The sequence below is a fragment of the Malurus melanocephalus genome, unplaced genomic scaffold (assembly GCF_030028575.1).
Source record: "Malurus melanocephalus ecotype Western Australia unplaced genomic scaffold, MMel_1.1 scaffold_133, whole genome shotgun sequence".
NCBI classification, from domain to species: Eukaryota; Metazoa; Chordata; class Aves; order Passeriformes; family Maluridae; genus Malurus; species Malurus melanocephalus.
In genome coordinates, this window is record NW_026623365.1 from 1,248,055 (window position 1) to 1,266,473 (window position 18,419).

Below are 18,419 nucleotides of genomic sequence, written 5' to 3' on the forward strand. Positions count from 1 at the left end.
AGCAATAAGAAAGGCATATGCACGGAGAGTAGGTGGGATGGCAGGAGGCAGAGCTGTGCGGGAGCCTTTCTGATGCCCCTGTCTCCTCAGGAGGAACAGGCAAACACCAACCTGGCCAAGTTCCGCAAGGCGCAGCATGAGCTGGATGAGGCGGAGGAGCGTGCCGACATCGCCGAGTCCCAGGTCAACAAGCTGCGGGCCAAGAGCCGCGACATGGGAGCCAAGGTGGGACCTTTTCCCTGCCCAAGAGCTGCCCCATGGCTGCCCCACAACAGCCCCATGATCACACTCCCTTTTTCTCCTCCATCAGAAGGGACTCAATGAGGAGTGAAGCTTTGGATCCCCACCTATCCTACCTGAATTCGCAGCTATCCCACCTAGACCTCCTAGCGCCCATCTCCCTCTAGACACCCCAAGCTTGGTCAGCCAATAAAAAGCATGAAGCAGCAGTAATTTGTGTGGCTCTGTTTGTCTGTGGAGGGTGGGGTCACCCCATTGTGTGGCACCTGTAGCATGGAAGGAGCCCATACAAGTTTCTAGCAAACCTGAAATTGAAGTTTATGGGATGCAGAAAAAGGGAAAGTCCCTGTGGGAGGATTGTAGGACCATTGCCAGAGTATACAGGGATACATCACAGAAGGCCAAAGCGCACTTGAAATAGAGTCTGGCAAAGGATATCAAGGACAAGAAGGGCTTCAGCAGGTACATCGGCAGCAAAAGTTGACTATGAGCTGGCAGTGTGTCCTTGGGGACAGGAGGGCCAATGGTGTCCTGGGGTGCATTGGGAAGTGTGTGACCAGCAGTTCAAGGGAGATGATCCTGCCCCTCTGTTTGGACAGTGAAGCCACATCTGCAGTACTTTGGTTCCAGTTCTGGGCTCCTCAGCACAAGAAAGACATGGAATTACTGGAGAGGGTCCAGTGGAGGCCACAAAGATGATTTGGGGTCTGAAGCATTTCTCCAGGAAAAGAGACTGAGTGAGCTGGGCCTCAGTCTAGAGGAGAGAAGACTGAGAGGGGATCTCATTAATGCATCTCAAAAGTGGGTGCCAAAAGGATGGTGCCAGGATTTTCAGCCCAGAAAGAGGACAAGAAGCAAAACACAAAAAGTTCCACCTCAACATGAGGAAGAACTTCTTTACATTGAGGGTGGCAGAGCACAGGAACAGGCTGCCAGGGAGGTAGTGAAGTCTCCCTGTCTGCAGATATTCAAAACCCAACTGGAGATGTTCCTGTATAAATTTTCTRGGTGACTCTGCCTTGGCAGGGCGGTCGGACTGGATGATCTTCAGAGGTTCCTTCCAATCTTAGAAATTTTGTGACAATCGCCAAGCTGYGTGAACCTGGTGCGCCCCACAGGATGTTGTGCCCAGCCCCACAGGGCAATATGATTTCACCCTTGGGGTGTACCTTGACCTCAAACTGCCTCACAATGTATCTCAACCTRCCCCACACCAATCCATATCTGTGTGCTGGAATAGACGTGCCTGGGGGTACATAAGGGGCTGGGGAGGGAGGGCCCCAGGAGGGGGGGGCAGCATCTGGTACCTCCACATGTGGCACAGAGCCTGKGTGAGCCCTTCAGGGACCTTCTGGYTCCTGAGCTTACAGCTTCTGCTGCTTCTGGCCTCAGTGATCCCCTGACCACCAGCCACTCTGTCCTACCACCTGCCATGTTCTGTTTCCCCACATGTCCCACTGTCCTTCTGTCCAAAATGCTTTCATCTGTCTGGCCTCTCCATCGATTGTTCTACCACCCCGTGGCCCAACAGCTCTGCCTCCTCCATCTTTCCATCCTGCACTTCTCACTGTCCCTCCATTTCCTCCACAACCCATGATCCCACCTTATCCCACCATTCCTACGTTGTCTACCACWMCATTTCTTCAACATACCTAYACATCCCACAATCTCCACGYCCCACTATTCATCCATCCTCTCCAMACCCCAACATCTTCATGACTCATCATCCCCCCATCCCACCACTGCTATGTCCCTCCATCTCCTCTATGTCCCTCTATATTTTCCACACTCCATCACCCCATCATTTTTCTTCATGTCTCTCCATCCCCCCACATTCTCCCAGTCCCACCATCCCACTGTATCACATCATCCAGACCCCAGACACGGAAAGATGAAGAAGCAGCAAGGACGAATAAAATGCTCGGCTAACTCCAGCAATACAAAGAAAATCTCAGAAGAGGCTATTTCAAGGACCCAAAAGGGTACCTGCAGGCTTTCAGTACACGGACCGGCCAGAAGGCAAAGATTAAACAGCACAGAATAGTAAATGTCATGGAATAAAGGGTGGATTTTGTTCTGTTTCCAGCTGGGATGGAGTTTCCCGGCAGCGGCAAGGTCGAGGCGGGCGCCCACAGCAGGAGCGCGTCCTCCCCTCTTGGGGCGGGAGCCGGGCGCCCGCCGGGAGCAGCTGGAGGCAGCGGGAACACCGGGAACAGCGGGAGCCGGCGGGAACACCGGGAACGGCGGGAGCCGCCGGGAGCAGCGGGAACGGCGGGAAGAGCGGGAAGAGCGGGAGCCGCCCCCACTGCGCCCCGCGCCTCAGCTGCTGCCGACGGTGGCGGGCATACCCCGAGCTCCAGGCCCGCAGAAAAAGGAAAGAAGAGGAGGGAGGCACCGTGGGCCGGGCTGTCCCGCTCAGCCCCGGCGGGGTCCGGATCGCCATCGGGCCCCGTCCCGCCTGCTTCCCGGCGCTGCGGGTCACCGCTCGGGGAATCGCCCTTCAGTGTCTGAGCCGCGGCATCACCATCGGGAGAGCGCCGGGGGACGGACACGACCGGGAGGAGGCAGCGAGCTCCGGCTGTCCCACTCCTGAGCCCGGAGAGAGGCGGAGCTTTGGGTTGTTTGCTTGGGGTTGAGTTTGGGCACAGCTTGTGTGTGTGTGTGTGCCGGGAGCTCCTCCTAGAGTGGTGCCCTCACACCGACGGCACGGCATCAGCTGCAGCTGCAGTCGCTTCGGTAAGTGCCTGTGCATCTTCTATGGCACAGTGCCTTGTACTGGCTTTTTCTTATTTATCTGCCGCCCATTTTCCCATTTCGAAGGATTTGTTTATATTTTCTTTTGCTCACTAGAAGCTGGGAAAGTAATGTATGGAGAGGTAGGGGGTAGGATGTTTTTTACTGATTTTTTTATTTGGGTATTGGGTTCGGTTGTTTTACAAATAAAGACCTGCCAATTGACAGCTACTGTCTTTGTGTGTACGAAGGAAAGGAGACCAAAAGCTGAARTGTTTCCTGCTGTCTCCCGTGCCTYTCACTGCTTTTGGTGTCCTTGGAAATAGTTTTCTGAATGAAGAGGCACAATCCTCTGTATTGGAAYACTTTAGAAGAAAACTTGAATGCTGTTTCAAAACTGAAAGTGCTTTGCATCTGATTCTCTACAAATTGCTTGTGCTATATCCCCCAGAATGAGCGAGCCTGGTCTTTTGCCTCCAAGGTGAAATGTATTGCCTCATTCATGTTTCAGGTAATCTCAATTTTTTAAGTTGCCTGAAAAAGGGATGCTAGCAGTTAACTTTTACCATAAATATTTTATTTTCCATTATTGCAGGACAGCAATATCCCAAGCCAGTGAGAGAACCAGAGGAGAGCTCACTTCTCCCAATATCCCATATTCTGGGTCTCAGTGACCTTTCAAAAGCTCCCCATGAAGTGCCACTATCTGGGTGCCTCAGGATGTGGATCCAAGAGACTCATGCAGTGTGAGGCTGGCAAAGCAAGGAGGCCAATCTGGTAAGCATCTGTCTTGCTTCTTKGTTTTTCCTTTGTTTTCTTTGGCTTTGCTTGAGTGTRGTGTAAAGTGCTYRTAGATGCTACAGAAGAATGCTCTGSACCTTTGAAATTAACCCATGTAAAAAATGAGGAAATGAAAATGTGATGTAAGAGGTCACCTGCTAAAGACATCCTTGCAGTCCCTTGTGTGTAGGTACCCTTCAGCAAAACGTGTGGTCTTGCCCTGTGTTGGATCCAAGTGGCTGATGACCATCTAGGTGCGTTTGAGTGAGGTCTCTACTGTTTATGCCTGGGCTATTTAAGTAGTGGTCTGGTGAAAATAGTTCCACAAAATCATCACAAAACTTGATAGAGGTTTATAAATTATTACTTTGTGATGTGATGACTTTATTATAGTGCTGCACATACTCTATTCTCCTACCAGGGAGATATGTGGGTTTGTTATTTCCTTTATCAAAGAAAACTTCAGGAAGTTGAGCAGATGGTTTGTGTGCACACTTAGAGCAGAGTGACAAATCCAGAAATACGAATTAAGCGGGCAGTAGAACATGTCAAAGCATTTAGAGCAAGACAAGCAAGGTACAAGTGGAACACAACACTGCAGGGTTCTGACTCCCTGTTTTATCAAGGGAGGCAAGTGCTTTTTGRTGAAGAAATCAAGGATTTCTTCCTGATAAAACAGCAATCTGAAAACAAAGGCARTACTTTTGCAACTAAGTAAGAAGTCAGAAAAGTACTGGCTTTTGTCTTTTTCTCTGCAGACCTACTGAAGCACTGCACTCCTGTGGTGATGAAGTCCCCTCCAGCAGCCTGTGCTGCCCCTGTCTGGTTCTCACACTGCCAATCCACAGCGATGGAGGAGCCTTGGTGAGACTGCTGAGGCCCAGCACATCTTGGCCTCCGCTTCACCTATTAGCATTTCAGAATGCTTCCATACTAAAGTGCAGGATTTGTATACCTTGTGCAAATGAGTGTTGAATCTTTGCCTGCAGGAACTRTGTTTCCTCTCAGCCAGATGATATGATTCACAGAGTTTAAGGCTGATGGCCATCATGGTAGCAGTTACAAGGAAAGAAGAGGGCCTTTTGGTTTTGCTCTGAAAAGTGTTTGGCAGCAGGATGCTGAAGACAAAATGCAGAGAAAAAGAAGGTAAAATAGAGAGGCACCCTGTGACAATGCTTCATTTGCAGAACTTGTGAACACAGCACTATTTCTAACAGAAAGGAAGCTATAATCCACATGGGTTTCTGTATTCCAGAAGCAATTTTTATATTACAGTTAGAGGACAAGAAGAAAGCTGTGTTTCTTTTAAATGCTGCAAATGTAGGAACCAGAAACACAGTTTCCCATCACATTATATAGTACATATACTTTGGTGTGAATAAAAAGCAGTAGTTAGTTTCTATCTTCTTATGCTTTATTTCCCCTACAATTTATTCTTGGTGAAGAGACTTCTTGTTTAGTAATCTTGGGTGAGGGAGAAAGGAGAAGGAGATGAGAACAGAAGACTGTTCTGAAAAAGGAGTTTCATTTGGTTAAAAATGCAACGGACTTCCCCAAGGTACTGCACTGGCTGTCTTTGAATGAAAGATGTATCCAAGAAAAAGTGAGTGTAGTGCAAGCTATGCCCAAACAAACCTTTCTGTGCTGATATTGGTGTTTTGTCTTGGAAACCTCTCTGCTATCCTCTGTCTTGCATCCTCCCTGCCCCTGCCCAATTTAGATGCTGAAGCCTTATGTTTTTTAAGTATCCTCTGTAATCTCAGTTGCCACACTTACCATAAGCCTTTGGGTTATACCTGGAAAGTCATTTGATGTGCTTGAGCACCAATACCTCCCTTCTTGAACAGAAGGGCAGATGTTGGACTTTGTAGTAAAAAAAGTCCTCAGCCTTTGCTGATTTGAGTAACTAGTGGAAATTCACAATGATATCTTGTGTAAATAGGGAGCATCTCAGTACTAAATAGGCCCTGGAATATTTATTTAATCTGTGGCAACAGGCAAACAACAGCTTGTTTAAACTGTTATTTGCCTGATACTTGTAGGTGAAGGGTTTTTTTTCAATCATAGATTTAAAACACTGAAAATAAAAACTTGACTTGCTGCAGTGCCTCTTAAAGGAACTGAGCTAGGACAGAGAGSAAGTGCTCTTTCTTGCTCCCTTAAAAACCAATTTCTGTTCAGTGCTCTAAGATTCTAACTTAACTTTTATAACAGCAAGAGTAATTCAAGTCCATGTGCTGACCTGTAAAGTAACACTGAGGTCCATTTCAGCTTTGGTGGAGTTTGATAGAGACCCAGTTTCATTCAGTCATGTGTCTGAAAATTTCCATGTGCTTTATTTATCACTAAATGCAAAGTGAATATATGTTATTTATTCAGCTCAGATTCTGAATATGCTGAGGCCCTCATGTATAATTTACACTATTCTCCTGGAAGCTGAAGTTTAGTATTGTCTAAGGTTCTAAATCTAAAAAAATGGTTTTCTTTAAGATTAGGTGCCTGAGAAGGCTGATTCTGTGTCACTGCATTTACCTCTACTTTCACACCACCATCTCTCATTTGGCTGTGCTTCACAGTATCTTTTTTGCACCCTGAAAATTGTACTGTGTTGTACCCTGAAAAATCATGCATCTTGAAATGTCACATGGTGCTTCTTTCACAACTATTTATTGTATATCCTCTTTGGGAGGTTTCTATCCCATGCTCTGAATACCTTCCCAAAGAGTCTTCCTACCTAGACAATGGAACTAGCTCTACCAAAGAGTCTCAATTTTAGATTTTTCACCATACATCTTGTATATTCAGAGGAAGGAGATGTATTCCAAAMCTCTACAGGCAAATTTCTAAGGAATAGTCAATTAATGTATTTGACCGTATGATAATACTGCAGCAGCAAATCACCTCAAGAATTTGTGTTAGTATGAGACTGAATGTATTGAAAATATTTCACAGTACAGTCTGACTAAGCACTTATTCAGAAGAGAGATGGATGATGCAATTGTGGAGCTAAATCCCAAAGGGTGCCATTAGGAACAAGTGCAAAACCTCCAAGGGTACCTCTCCTGCTCAGTTTGGAAAACATTGCTCCCAAGTGAGCCCTTGCTCTGGAGTTATAAGGTTTATGCTGCATTGTTCGAACATATTAAAATCTGCACCAAGCTCAACCTCAAATCTCAACCTCGTGGTTGTTGCTGTGTAGAGGAGGACTGGAGATTCCTCCTGGAGCACTGAATCCAGCTCTGAGGGCCCCAGCACAGCAAGGACATGGACCTGTTAGAGCAGTCCAGAGGAGGTCACCAWGCTGATTTTAGGGATAGAGCATCTATTGTGTGAGGAAGGGTTGAGAGAATTTGGATTGTTCAGCCTGGAGAAGAGAAGGCTTTCGACCTTCCAACACCTGAAGGGAGACTGCAAGAAAGAGGGAGAGAGCCTTTTTACAAGAGCATGTAGTGAAAGGGCAAGAGGGAATAGATTCAAACTGAAAGAGAGTAGGGTTAGGTTCAGTATTAGGAAAAAATTCTTTACCGTAAAGGTGATCAGATACTAGAACTGGTTGCCCAGAGAAGTTATGGATATCACATCCTTGGAAGTGTTCAAGATCAGGCTGGACTGGGCTTTGAGAAACCTGGTCTCGTGAGAGATGTCCCTGCCATGGCAGAGGGTTTACTGCTAGATGATCTTTAAGCACCTTTTCAACCCAAAACATTCTATGATTCTGTGATCCTTTTGCTTGTGCATCGTGTGGCTGAGACCTTAAGAAAGAGGGAGGCCTTGTATGGGTGAGAGGTCAGTTGGAGGTGTCATCAGGGTTTGCATCAGCATCAGGCAACCTCCATGCAGCASCACTAAGATCTCCTTCATCTCCAAAGTCCTTTCTTTCAGGCACTTGCCTGAAATGTCTGTGTATATTTTCATATGTACTTAGGTATATATGTGCTGTAGCAAAAGGATTGCTCATCTGAGGTCAGGATTTGACCTCAGAGAGAGATTTGACATGTAATCTAGAGTTTTGTCCTTGATCACACAGGAGCCAGGATTTCATGTGGAGGCTTTTATCTTTCTGTGCTGGCTGCAGATACCCATTGTTCTTCATATACCATCCAGCCACAATACATATACTATTTCATGTTTCTTGAACTCAAGGCTAATAAATGTGTATTTGTAATAAACACAGTAATTTTTAGAGTATGTTGTTGCCCTTTTTTCACAAAGGGAGAAAACACTTTACACCAAGAACCTGCCCTGTATAGTTTGTTTTATCTGGGAAAACTGATGGCTGCAAAACAGAGGCTTGTTAAAGGGAAAAAGCCCCCTCAGTTGTAACCATTGGGAGTGTAGTRGCACAAGGGTTTGCTTTTAATGCCGAATTTGCCCAGCAAAGTAATAAAAAGCACCTGAAAGGATTACAGTGCTCCCAAAGCCAAATTCTGATCTGTTCCCTTGCCACTTTTGTCATAGTTTACCTGAACAGTAGAGAGTGTTTTGATCCCTGCAGTTTATGCTAGCCTCTCATTTAATGCCAAGAAAGACAACTTTTAAAACAATGCACTTGCKCGCAGCCTTCAAAACTTTTCTCTTTGCCTTTCCCCTTTTTTGTCTTGACTTTATTTTGGACAGTCTGACCCTTTCTCTGTTTCTGGTCAAAATCTCTAGCTTCTGCTGTYCCCATGCCCTTTAATTAACTCTTTAATTACTAGACCTCCTTTCTGGTGCTTCCTTTTGCTGCCAAGGACAAAGTCTCATCTCTTTCCATTGGCTGTGTGTCTTGACTATCAAACTGAGTTGTGTTTCTGTGTTGCCYTGGGTGCCATCCTGCCTTCAGCATGTGACAAATGTTACCTGAGGTTGTTTTTGTCAGTTGAACCTGTAGGTAGTTGTGTCCTGGATCTGAAACTTCCACTGCATGTCAGGTCTGAAGTGGTCCATTCTAAGTGAWAGATGGAAAACAGCGCTATCATTTTTGCACAACAGGATGGCATTTTTGAAACATAAAGCACAAATGGGCTRCTTCAGCAAATAGTGTTAACACACTTCAATAGCAATTCCAAGCAGCAGTGGTTTTTAACCTCCAGGTTGGACAAAGACCCTCCTTTTCAGCTCACATCAGCTGACTTATGTCACTCCATGCTCTTGCTAGTATCACCTCTTGTTTTTTGACAAATGTCCCGGTGTRACTCCACTGAAGTCTGTAGGGGTTTCAGCACTGACTTCATACATGTGTTTGCATTGATGTCCTGGCTCAGAATCAGTACAACTGTCTGTCCCAGGCATCACTTTCTTCCAGAATAAAAAAAACTTAACATTCTCTGAACATTCAGATCTCCTTTTTTTTTAGCGGCTTCTTAATTAGTTCATTTATCAGATGTATTCAAATGCCACTGTACTTTTGTTTGCTCTTGCCATACTCAATGCACACAAGATCCTTGAGAAATCCATGGTGTGTTTACATTTTGGAATCTTCTCCTTATAGAGGTTTTTATGGGTGTTCTGTAGTGTCTGCAATCCAAGTATGACTGCTGTTGATGCATCTAGATTTTGCACTTAATAATTTTTTGCTCTGTTAACTGTACTGCAGTAGCTATGTCCACATAGGTGAAAAGTATTTTTATCCTTAATGTACTTCTAAGTTTACAGAGCAATACATTTCATTTCTAGTTACCCTGTCTTGATGTTTTTCTAAATAATCTGCAACTAATATCTCTTATTCCATGGCGTGCTCTCTTGTGTTGCATGTTTAAAAAAGAAAATGGTCAAATAATATGTAGGTTTTAATTAAAAGGATGTAKTATTCAAACACAAAAACTTTGTTAATAAGCTTTGAAAGTTTTGTGCTATCTTCAGGACTTCCCCCTTCTCCCCTTGATGCGATGAAGGAAGGTGTAAATAGTCTTTTAAGATGTTTTGTTTCTTTAACGTTTAATTTCTTAGCAAGTATTAGTGAAAAATATCTGGGAGTTGTTGAGGAGATTTAATTTCATGCTTTTATTTGAGAGGGACGTAAGTTGACCCTTTACTAGCTGTTGATTTTGATTAAAGTTAAAATAAAGAGCTTTGATATGTATTGCTTAACGTTTTGATTTTCCTACTTTTCCTTTCAGGGAGTGTGTGATGTCATTTCCCTGGATTTCTAGGTGTCATCTTTCAGTCTTTTAGTCAACACTGATTTTCTTTGCCTGTCATTGGAAAGGAAAGGTAATAAAAGTAAAATACATTTTTCTGTTGCAGGCTTCCTGCAATATATTTGTATTTGTTTGAACTTCAAACCTCTAATTAATGTATCACAACAGTTTCATTATTATATAAGATGTTTTATGCTTTTTCTTAAAAAAACAAAACCCAAACCTAAAAAAGAAGTAGTAATTAGACCATAAGTTAATTTCTGGTCCTCCTGACTTCAGTAAGACTGGTCTGGTTTTATATTCTGCATACACAGAAATGGACCAAGATGAGAGGTTGCAATGGATAATTTTCAATTTGAAGCTTAATTTTGGGTACAAGTGACAGTAAAGGAAATGCTTGTGTAGAGCACATTGTGGAGAGAGCGAACAGCTAAACTCATGTAGAATAACTAAGGGGCTGCTGTATCTTTTGTTATTCCTCTACAATCCATTACTGTTACTCATGGAAATAATATAAACAGAAACAGATAAGACATTGAAATTTGAACATATTTAGGCCTTTAATATCACTCTCACTTTTAAAGGCTATACTATCATATAATACAATATAATATTTTTTTCGTAACTCCTTTTTCTAACCTTTCTCTAACACAGGTAAAGCTCCCAACTGTAAGCCCTAAATATCCAAGCAGAATGCCGACTGTTTCTACAAACAAGGAATTCAGTGAAGCAAATAAGCTTTCCTTCCCACACGTGTAAGTAGTACACTTATGAAAATCATTAAACACCTAAGCCTGCAGCTATTAATGCATGCAAGTAATACTGCTCCTCGAGAAACTGCAGGAATTAGTGGCTATGTGTATGGACCTTGTGGATCTTTATTGCTCCTAAACTTCCTATCATACGTGATGCTGAAATTATTTTAAAAGCAAATAAATTAACAGTACTTTAACTCAAATAGGAAAGTTACTCAGTATAACTTTGCATTAGGAAAACTAAGCATAGAGTTGCATGTGTTCATGCAGCAGGCTTTTCTGGTATTCTAAATTGTCTGTTTTTTTTCTCAATACCAGGGAACAGGTAAAAATGAAAATCTACATTGTTCTGTGGGTATAGGATACGGACACACAAGTAGAACTGACACTTTTTCTAAGAAAGACAAACTGTAGCCTATGTAAGGTCAGACAGAGCAAAAATATTGTAATGAACACCTGGAAGAGATGTTTTAAGCAAACTCTGATGTCATGTGTGATATGATAATGTAATRTACATGTAGCCACATCATCATCTCTGTGCACAGCTGAACTGTTTCTGCATACTTTGTCTTAGAAATCGATTGCTCAGTAATCAGTAATCCCACTATGTTTTAAAACGATGTTAATGCTGCCAAATAAAGGATTAAACTGTCAAATGAATTTAAGAGAAAATTTGTGACAAAATTTCACCTTCATCCACCACAGAATGAGTACCGTYAGCCTTTTTTACTTACACATTCTTTGTGGGATTTCCCTTTTGCACATTTTGTCTCTAAGACCAGAAATGTGTAAGTATTATATGTTTAAAATTCCAGTGAAGCAGATGGCTTTTCTCACATAAATTTACACAGCACTAAGTCAGGCATAATTGTGTGCTGCTGTTTGGTTGGTTTTGGTTTTACTTCTTAGATGATTACATGTATAATATATGTTTTGTTATTTGGAAATAAATTATGAGGCTATAAATGGTTATATTTTAATTAGAAATAAATTATAAAGCTTTTTTGTGCAAAATAAWTTTTTTCCACCTAATCCCTCTTTTTGTTTACTTTTGCTTTTGTTTTCCTTCAATAGATTTGTATTTACAGGCCCATTCAGAAAAAAAGTGAAGCAGTAAATTTTAGCAAATTCATAAGCAAGGTTTCAGCAATGCACTGAATGGGACAAAAAATTGCAGAAACATCAGAAAATAGTGAGTACTCTGAAGGTAACGTTTTTGAAAGCTGTTTCTTTTAAAATGAGCTGAGCTCTCAAGGTAACAGCAGAGGGCAGCCTCAATATTTGTGTGGCTCTGGATAYGGTGAGACACATTGAATAGCCGGGCTTAGTTTACAATACCCTTTGAGCAGCCAAAGAAAGGAGTGCTCCTGTTTGCAGTCAGCAAAGGCAGGTGCTTTCATGGACCTTTTTCATCTCCACGATTGTAGTATGCTCTGTTCCAATCCAGGGGCTTCTGTGTTCTGATCCAGGGGCTTCTCTGTGATGTGTTTCCATGAAATGCTGCAGAGGCATAGCCATCCTGCCTAAATTTAAGCAGCCTGTAAAATATTCGTTGCCTCTTCATTATGAATATTCTTTTKTCCCTAATATTTTCTGRAAACTTCTGTCACAAGTGKCATTGATACTYGTGYTTAAGAAATAGATCACTGTTCATASAAATTTGYCAAAAYAAATATATGCACATAGCTGAAGAYAGTGGAATTGCAACAGTTTAAGAGAAAAAAAGTTATCCAATGTACCTATGATTTCAAACCATGCTTTGTCATGCACAATAGTAATAGCTATGAAAGACATCACTTGGAAACAAACATAAAGTTTAAAGGGCTGGAAAAATCTCCTTCTGTCAAAGACCTTTTCCTTTTTACAGTGTCTTGGTAACCATGGTGGCTGTATCAGTTTCTATAGCAATGRAAATGCTATTCGACCTCCCATTGTATGCCCCAGAATTTTTTTTTTTTAATTTGTATCAGGGAATCCTTTTGTATACACTGGAAATTGCCATGATTCCCTTGACCTTGATATATTAATGGTTGAAAGTCTTAGAGGCCAGGTATTTTATTTTCTCTAACACTTCAGCTCTTTCTGAATTCATCTTTGTGTCTTCCAATGATGTATCTACAGTAATTTTTTCTTTTTTGGTGTGCAGAACCTCTTCCTCCAGGTGAGTATCAGAAGAAAACAGAGAAATAATTGTGTGATTTTGTTTAGAAGAAAAAAGCCATAAAAATAAGGGATGAAGCCAGATCTTCATCTGGGTCTGAAAGAGAATGCATAATCTTAGAAGCCACTCTTCAAGTTAACTTAAGCATCCAATCTCTGATCATGCAGACAATGCTGCTTTGGGAAGCTCAGTGACCCAACAATTCAGCCAACCGTGGAGTCTAAAAGTGCTCTTCCTCAGCGTCGAAGAAAACCTTTAATATTCTTCTTTGTTTCCAGATTCTATTTAGCTTTCTTGTGTGTTGACATTTTTCTTTCCCATTACTATGAGTAAAATTAAAGGATTTGCGATTTCAGTATCTCAATTTAATTTATTTGGTGGTAGTTGATTTCTTTAATGTGTGTGCATCTAATGAGACGATTGAGATTGGTTCTTTATCTCAGTGTAACAGGACATTGCTTTTAATGCTCTGAAYAATATGGTTTCATCCAGATGTGTACCTTCATTCAGTTTTGACCTTGTCCTTTCCATTCTTTTAGGTGATTGCTGAAGGCAGTGCTTTTAATTTTTTCCCATTTGTGYACTTTTTTCTGTTCATTCAAAGCAACTGGCAGCATGAACACCTTGCACCTTCCTTTTGAGATGGAGCTTTCTCTGTTCTCACTTGCACAGAATAAGTCCTAGACACATCAGACAGGAGATACAACCCATTCCACATGTAAATCTATAATCCATTTGTTTTGGGATATTTGCATCATACTGCAAATTTCTTAGGTAGCTTGTCTATCTTGTTAATTCAAAATTAGAAGTACTGGAATTTATTTGCATTTTGATATGAGGGAGAAACTAAATATTTTAGGTGACCTTTTTATTCTTATGGTTGAAATAATTCTGTAAACTTTTTTTTTTTTTTTGCAGATTCAGAACCATCTGAATCACCACCTGCAAGCAATGAGTTAAAACCACCGTTTCAGGGATGTAATAAGTAACTTGAAAGACTGTTGGGGAAACTAAAGTCTCGTATTGCTTATATAGTCCAGTATTTACATGTTGGCTATATTGTTTTTGTAATTCAAYTCATCCCTCATTGAGAAGTTTGTGAGATGGATGAACTTCATTGGGCTTGATTACTGCAAATTTTAAAGAATAGGCAACAGCAGTCAGTGCCTAATCCTAGACTTTTTCTTAATATAATAAACAAAATATAGCAAAACTGAAGTTTTCTCCTGCACAAGACTTGTACTGTTTTGCTGTTCTCAGACAGGGTTACCATATTGCTGCTGACTTGACTAGACACAGGCACTCTATTGATGTGTCCAAATTAGCAAGTTTCTTAATTAAGTACAGCAGTACTCATGAGTTACCCCATAAAGAAAGGTGAAGGGGAACTGTGTGATATGGGATGGCATGTTAATAGAAAGGATTGAACTGGTATGAATACTTGCAGTAAAAAAGTCAAACCTTCACTGAAAGAAGATGCTTCTTCACCCCAAAGTCTCATTTATTTAGACCTGATATTCTGCATTCTAGGACAATTCTCTTGCTATGCCTGCTGCACAAGAACGAGTTGATCAGTCATAGTGTTCAACCACATAATTAAAGACCTGGTGGCACATCTGGTGGCATTCCGTGTTATGTTGTAGAGAAGCTAAATAGTTGATTAACACTTACATGGACTCAGCTCTCTATAATGTCTGCACTTTCAGCTGTTAAATAAAAAAAAATTATCCTGAAGACTGCAACAAAAGTATTATATGTTACATCACTGTGTTTATTCACACCAGCAGAAGTTTGTACTTTGAAATAGYAATATATAGAAGTTGTACTTTAATATTTGGAAAAAGTTAAGATACACTGATATTTTAACACTTGCTATTTTACGTACTTGGATTGGAAGATATCCCTGAAATCCTACTAAATATTCATTATAAATTCTACTAGAAAGTGGATACAATTTCATTACCATGTTTTTTGCTAATACTGTGAAAAGTGAACTGGTAATTTTTAGAATTTCCTCTTCATACTGATTGCATTCAGTACATTTTACACCTTTGAATCCAGGTCGTGAAGATTCTAAAATTTATTACTAAATACAGATTTCTTTCAATAGAATGTTTAGAGGATTTGATTTAATACAGGTCTTCTTTAGAACTTTGATGTAAAAATTCATTGGAAATAGGTAAACCTATGGCTAATCTGAAACCTCAAAATTTTGTGCAAACATTTGTGGAAATTTTGCTGTTAATGTTGTTAGACTCAGCACCTGAGTCCATCTTTGCTGCCCATTCTTTTGAACAATTCAACTGTCTAYGCTGTGCTCAAAAAAACMAAAGGSTAAAACACATGCAAATGCATAAATRYACAGTAGTTGGCTAGTGAGCAAATTTTTCTAAATATAAGAAAGCTTACATCAAGCTCTAACTGTAGGGGTRTGTGGGATTACTTACCTTGTATCTRTTTTCACTTAAAATTTGTAAATTTGTTTTGTGGATTATGTCCAGATACATTGAAACCATTAATTTTGCTGTGAAGGCAGAGCTTTTGGGGAAATCCAGTTTTCTAGTCTAGCATATCAAGGGAGGCCAGGGTTGGAGCTCATGGCATTAAAACCTGACCTGTTGTGGTGAGCTGACCTTAGCTGGACACCATGTACCTGCTAAGCCTCTATCACTCCCCCACCTAGCAGGACAGGGGAGAGAAAATACGATAGAAAACAACTCGTAGGAGTGACTCCAGAGAAGGGCAACAGAACTGAGAAAGGTTCTAGAGTCAATCCTATGAGGACCGGCTAAGGGAGCTGGGTTTGTTTAGCCTGGAGAAAAGGAGGCTCAGGGGTGACCTTACCACTCTTTACAACTGCCTGACAGGAGTTTGTAGCCAAGTGCAGGTTGGTCTTTTCTCCCAGGCAACCAGCGACAGGATGAAAGGAAACAGCCTCAGGCTGTGCCAGGGCAGATTCAGGTTGGACGTTAGGAAGAATTTCTTCCTGTATTTTTTTTCTGAAAGGGCGGTTAAGCATTGGAATGGGCTGCCCAGGGAAGTGGAGCCATTGTCCTTGGAAKTGTACAAGAAACAACTGTACATGACAATGCTATGGTTTAGCTGACACGGTGGTGTTCACTTGAAGGTTGGACTTGATGATCTTGGTKGTCTTTTCCAACCTAAATGATTGCCATTAATTATGGCAATGATTGCCTTCCTTAGTCAAGCCAAGGAGATGTTTTATCTGCATTGTTGGTCAACTGAGTCTGAATGGATCAGAGTGTGAATACCATGACTTAAAATATTAACAGCCTGAGGTTTCTCTTCACAAGAGCAATGGGGCAATCCTGGCATCTGTGTTTGTGCATTTAAAATAACAGAGATCTGCAGCAGACACATAACTTGCCTGGGACAAGGARTCAAAGTGGTGTAACAAATCACAAAGCTCCAGCTGAACCCAAGGATGGAAGTGTGCTGCTTGAATTCACCTTATCCCAGTAATCGTGTTGTTCTGTTTACTTTTGAGTTACTGCAGTCATGCAGCTGGCAGTTTTCAAAGTCATCAGCAGTTCCATGTAAAAGCAGTGGAAGCTTCTGGTTTTCCATTTCTGTTTTTCAGAGAAATGCCAAAGTCAAAAGCTGGGTGCTTATTACAAAATCTAGCCTTATTGTTTTAAATGCTGAAACATTTGTTTCATTGTCTTGGGCTCTATTTCTGTCCTGAATGCCTTTAAGTAGTGAGATGATTATTTCTTTTTTGAATACTGATTGCTTTGCAAGCCCAAAGATAAAGCAAAAGTGCAGTTACATTCTGTGAATWGCATCCAAGTACACTGAGTATGTGAATGTTTTTAAAAGAATTCCAGATAAAGACTGAACAATAACTTAGCAGTTTMGTGACCAAAGAGTAATTTTCCTTTTATAAACAACCATTTCACTGTAGTGAAGTGTAATGACTGTTTTAATTTTAACGTGTCCTGATATATACCTAATATATATCTAATATATAATTCTAACCACTTCTGTCTTTTTGGACTAGACTAAAATATAAACAYGTTTTCAGAGATCATGTGTATGTATGCATTAACTTTCTTTGCATAGCAATGCAAACAAAAATTCAATTGACCTGTGTGCTTCTCAAGCATCTAAAATTCCATTGATTTCAGCAGATCTATTTCTTAAATACTTGTATCTGTGCTGAATACGCAGGCTGAGTTGTAAAAGATGTGGGAAAAAGTCCAATTTCTTTCTGTCAATAAACAGCTTAATATTCTGCTTTTGCTGTTTTCTGCAGATAACTTTTCAGAATGTAGTTACATATTCTATAATCTGGGAGAAAAAGCTGGAAATAGAAACATACAAGTTCAGTCTTGGCACATTTTGTCTTCTATTAATATTTTTAATGATACAAACTATTCAGAATAACTGAAGAATCAAAATGCAGTGGATAAAACAGCTGCACTGAATTATTTKACCAATTGATTATAAAAATGGTTTATGTTGAGCAGAAGAGAGAATAAGTTTGATTATGAAAGGACAGCCAGCCTTATTTTCCATGGATCAAATTTTCATCCATGCAATATAAAAACCTGAAAAGTRAAGCCAGTTGCACACTGTTGTTATAACCCCAATATGTAGCTGTGTATTTTTCACCCTTCTAAAATAACATTAGTATTCTTTCCTCTGAAATGCAAAATGTAATGAAAACACAAACACTACAAAACCAGGAAGCTAAAAGGGCATTTAAGGTTTTCTAGTGATAACTGAGAGCAAAGGTTACTACCAATTATTAGACTCATAGAAATGCATAATTAATTGAACCATTTCAGCCAAAGTAACTATAGTAACCTTATTACTTACAAAAAAAACAAAACAAAACAAAAAAAAAACCAAAAAAAAACCCAATAAAAACCAATTTATATTGATTAGTCTCTTAATSTACAGCTAGACAGAAAACCTCCTGAAAGCTAAAGCAGACTTTTCAGTGGACCCTGAGATGAAGGGCTAGGTAATACTCCTGTTTAAAGGAAAACTTTCTTCCACAGAATTAATCACTCTTCTAAGGTGCTTGTCCGCTACTATAGCTTGGAAGTCTTGACAAATATTTAAGGAACAGGAAAATGGATTAGAAGGCTGTCCTTCTGTTTCACCCTCTGGAAATATAAACAGRATGAACAGGTGATGTTTTTCTGATTTTGTTGAGCAATTCCTCTTGCATATCGTTCGTGCCTAGAAATGCATCTGTGCAAGGGATTTCTCTCATATTCCCATACGAAGTCCTTTGGTGTRAGACAGGATATAAACAGATTTCACTCTAAGTGCCGAATACGTGATTTTGTAATAAATGCATCTCAGCAATGCCTTGTGCCCAGTGTGTTTACCGTCCTGAGGCACAGAAAGTTCTCTACCAAGATTTTAGTCGCTCTGTCTCCCAAGTATTCCTTACTAGGACAAGCTACAATGTGCTTCTGGTGCRAAAAATTATTTTTATAATTGTAAAATCCAGGACCGCGGGCTTGGCCTCTTCAGTTACCGTATGAACAACGCCAGTTTAAGAAGCTCTCTCTGTTCTTTCCTCGCACCGTGTTTGCCGTGCTCACGGCAGCGGGCACACGGTGTGTGCGCCCCGACGCACTCAAGGGCAGACAC

General features: G+C 41.0%; 2 protein-coding genes across 2 annotated transcripts in view; both read left to right on the forward strand.

Moving 5' to 3' along the window:
• Window positions 1–438, forward strand: part of LOC130576259 (myosin-6-like) — a 14,119-nt gene extending 13,681 nt beyond the window's left edge. Inside the window, 2 exon segments of the mRNA XM_057370778.1 lie at window positions 91–225; window positions 311–438. Coding sequence (XP_057226761.1) covers window positions 91–225; window positions 311–331 — 156 coding nt within the window. The 3' untranslated portion in view covers window positions 332–438.
• A 2,982-nt stretch (window positions 439–3,420) lies between these two features.
• On the forward strand, window positions 3,421–11,918 carry CUNH7orf57 (chromosome unknown C7orf57 homolog). The gene is given in 9 exon segments (XM_057370780.1): window positions 3,421–3,484; window positions 3,569–3,703; window positions 3,706–3,750; window positions 4,512–4,617; window positions 4,743–4,778; window positions 4,780–4,899; window positions 9,627–9,630; window positions 10,527–10,627; window positions 11,702–11,918. Coding segments are annotated over 9 exon segments (615 nt in total). The 5' UTR covers window positions 3,421–3,459; the 3' UTR covers window positions 11,745–11,918.
• Window positions 11,919–18,419: the final 6,501 nt, after the last annotated feature.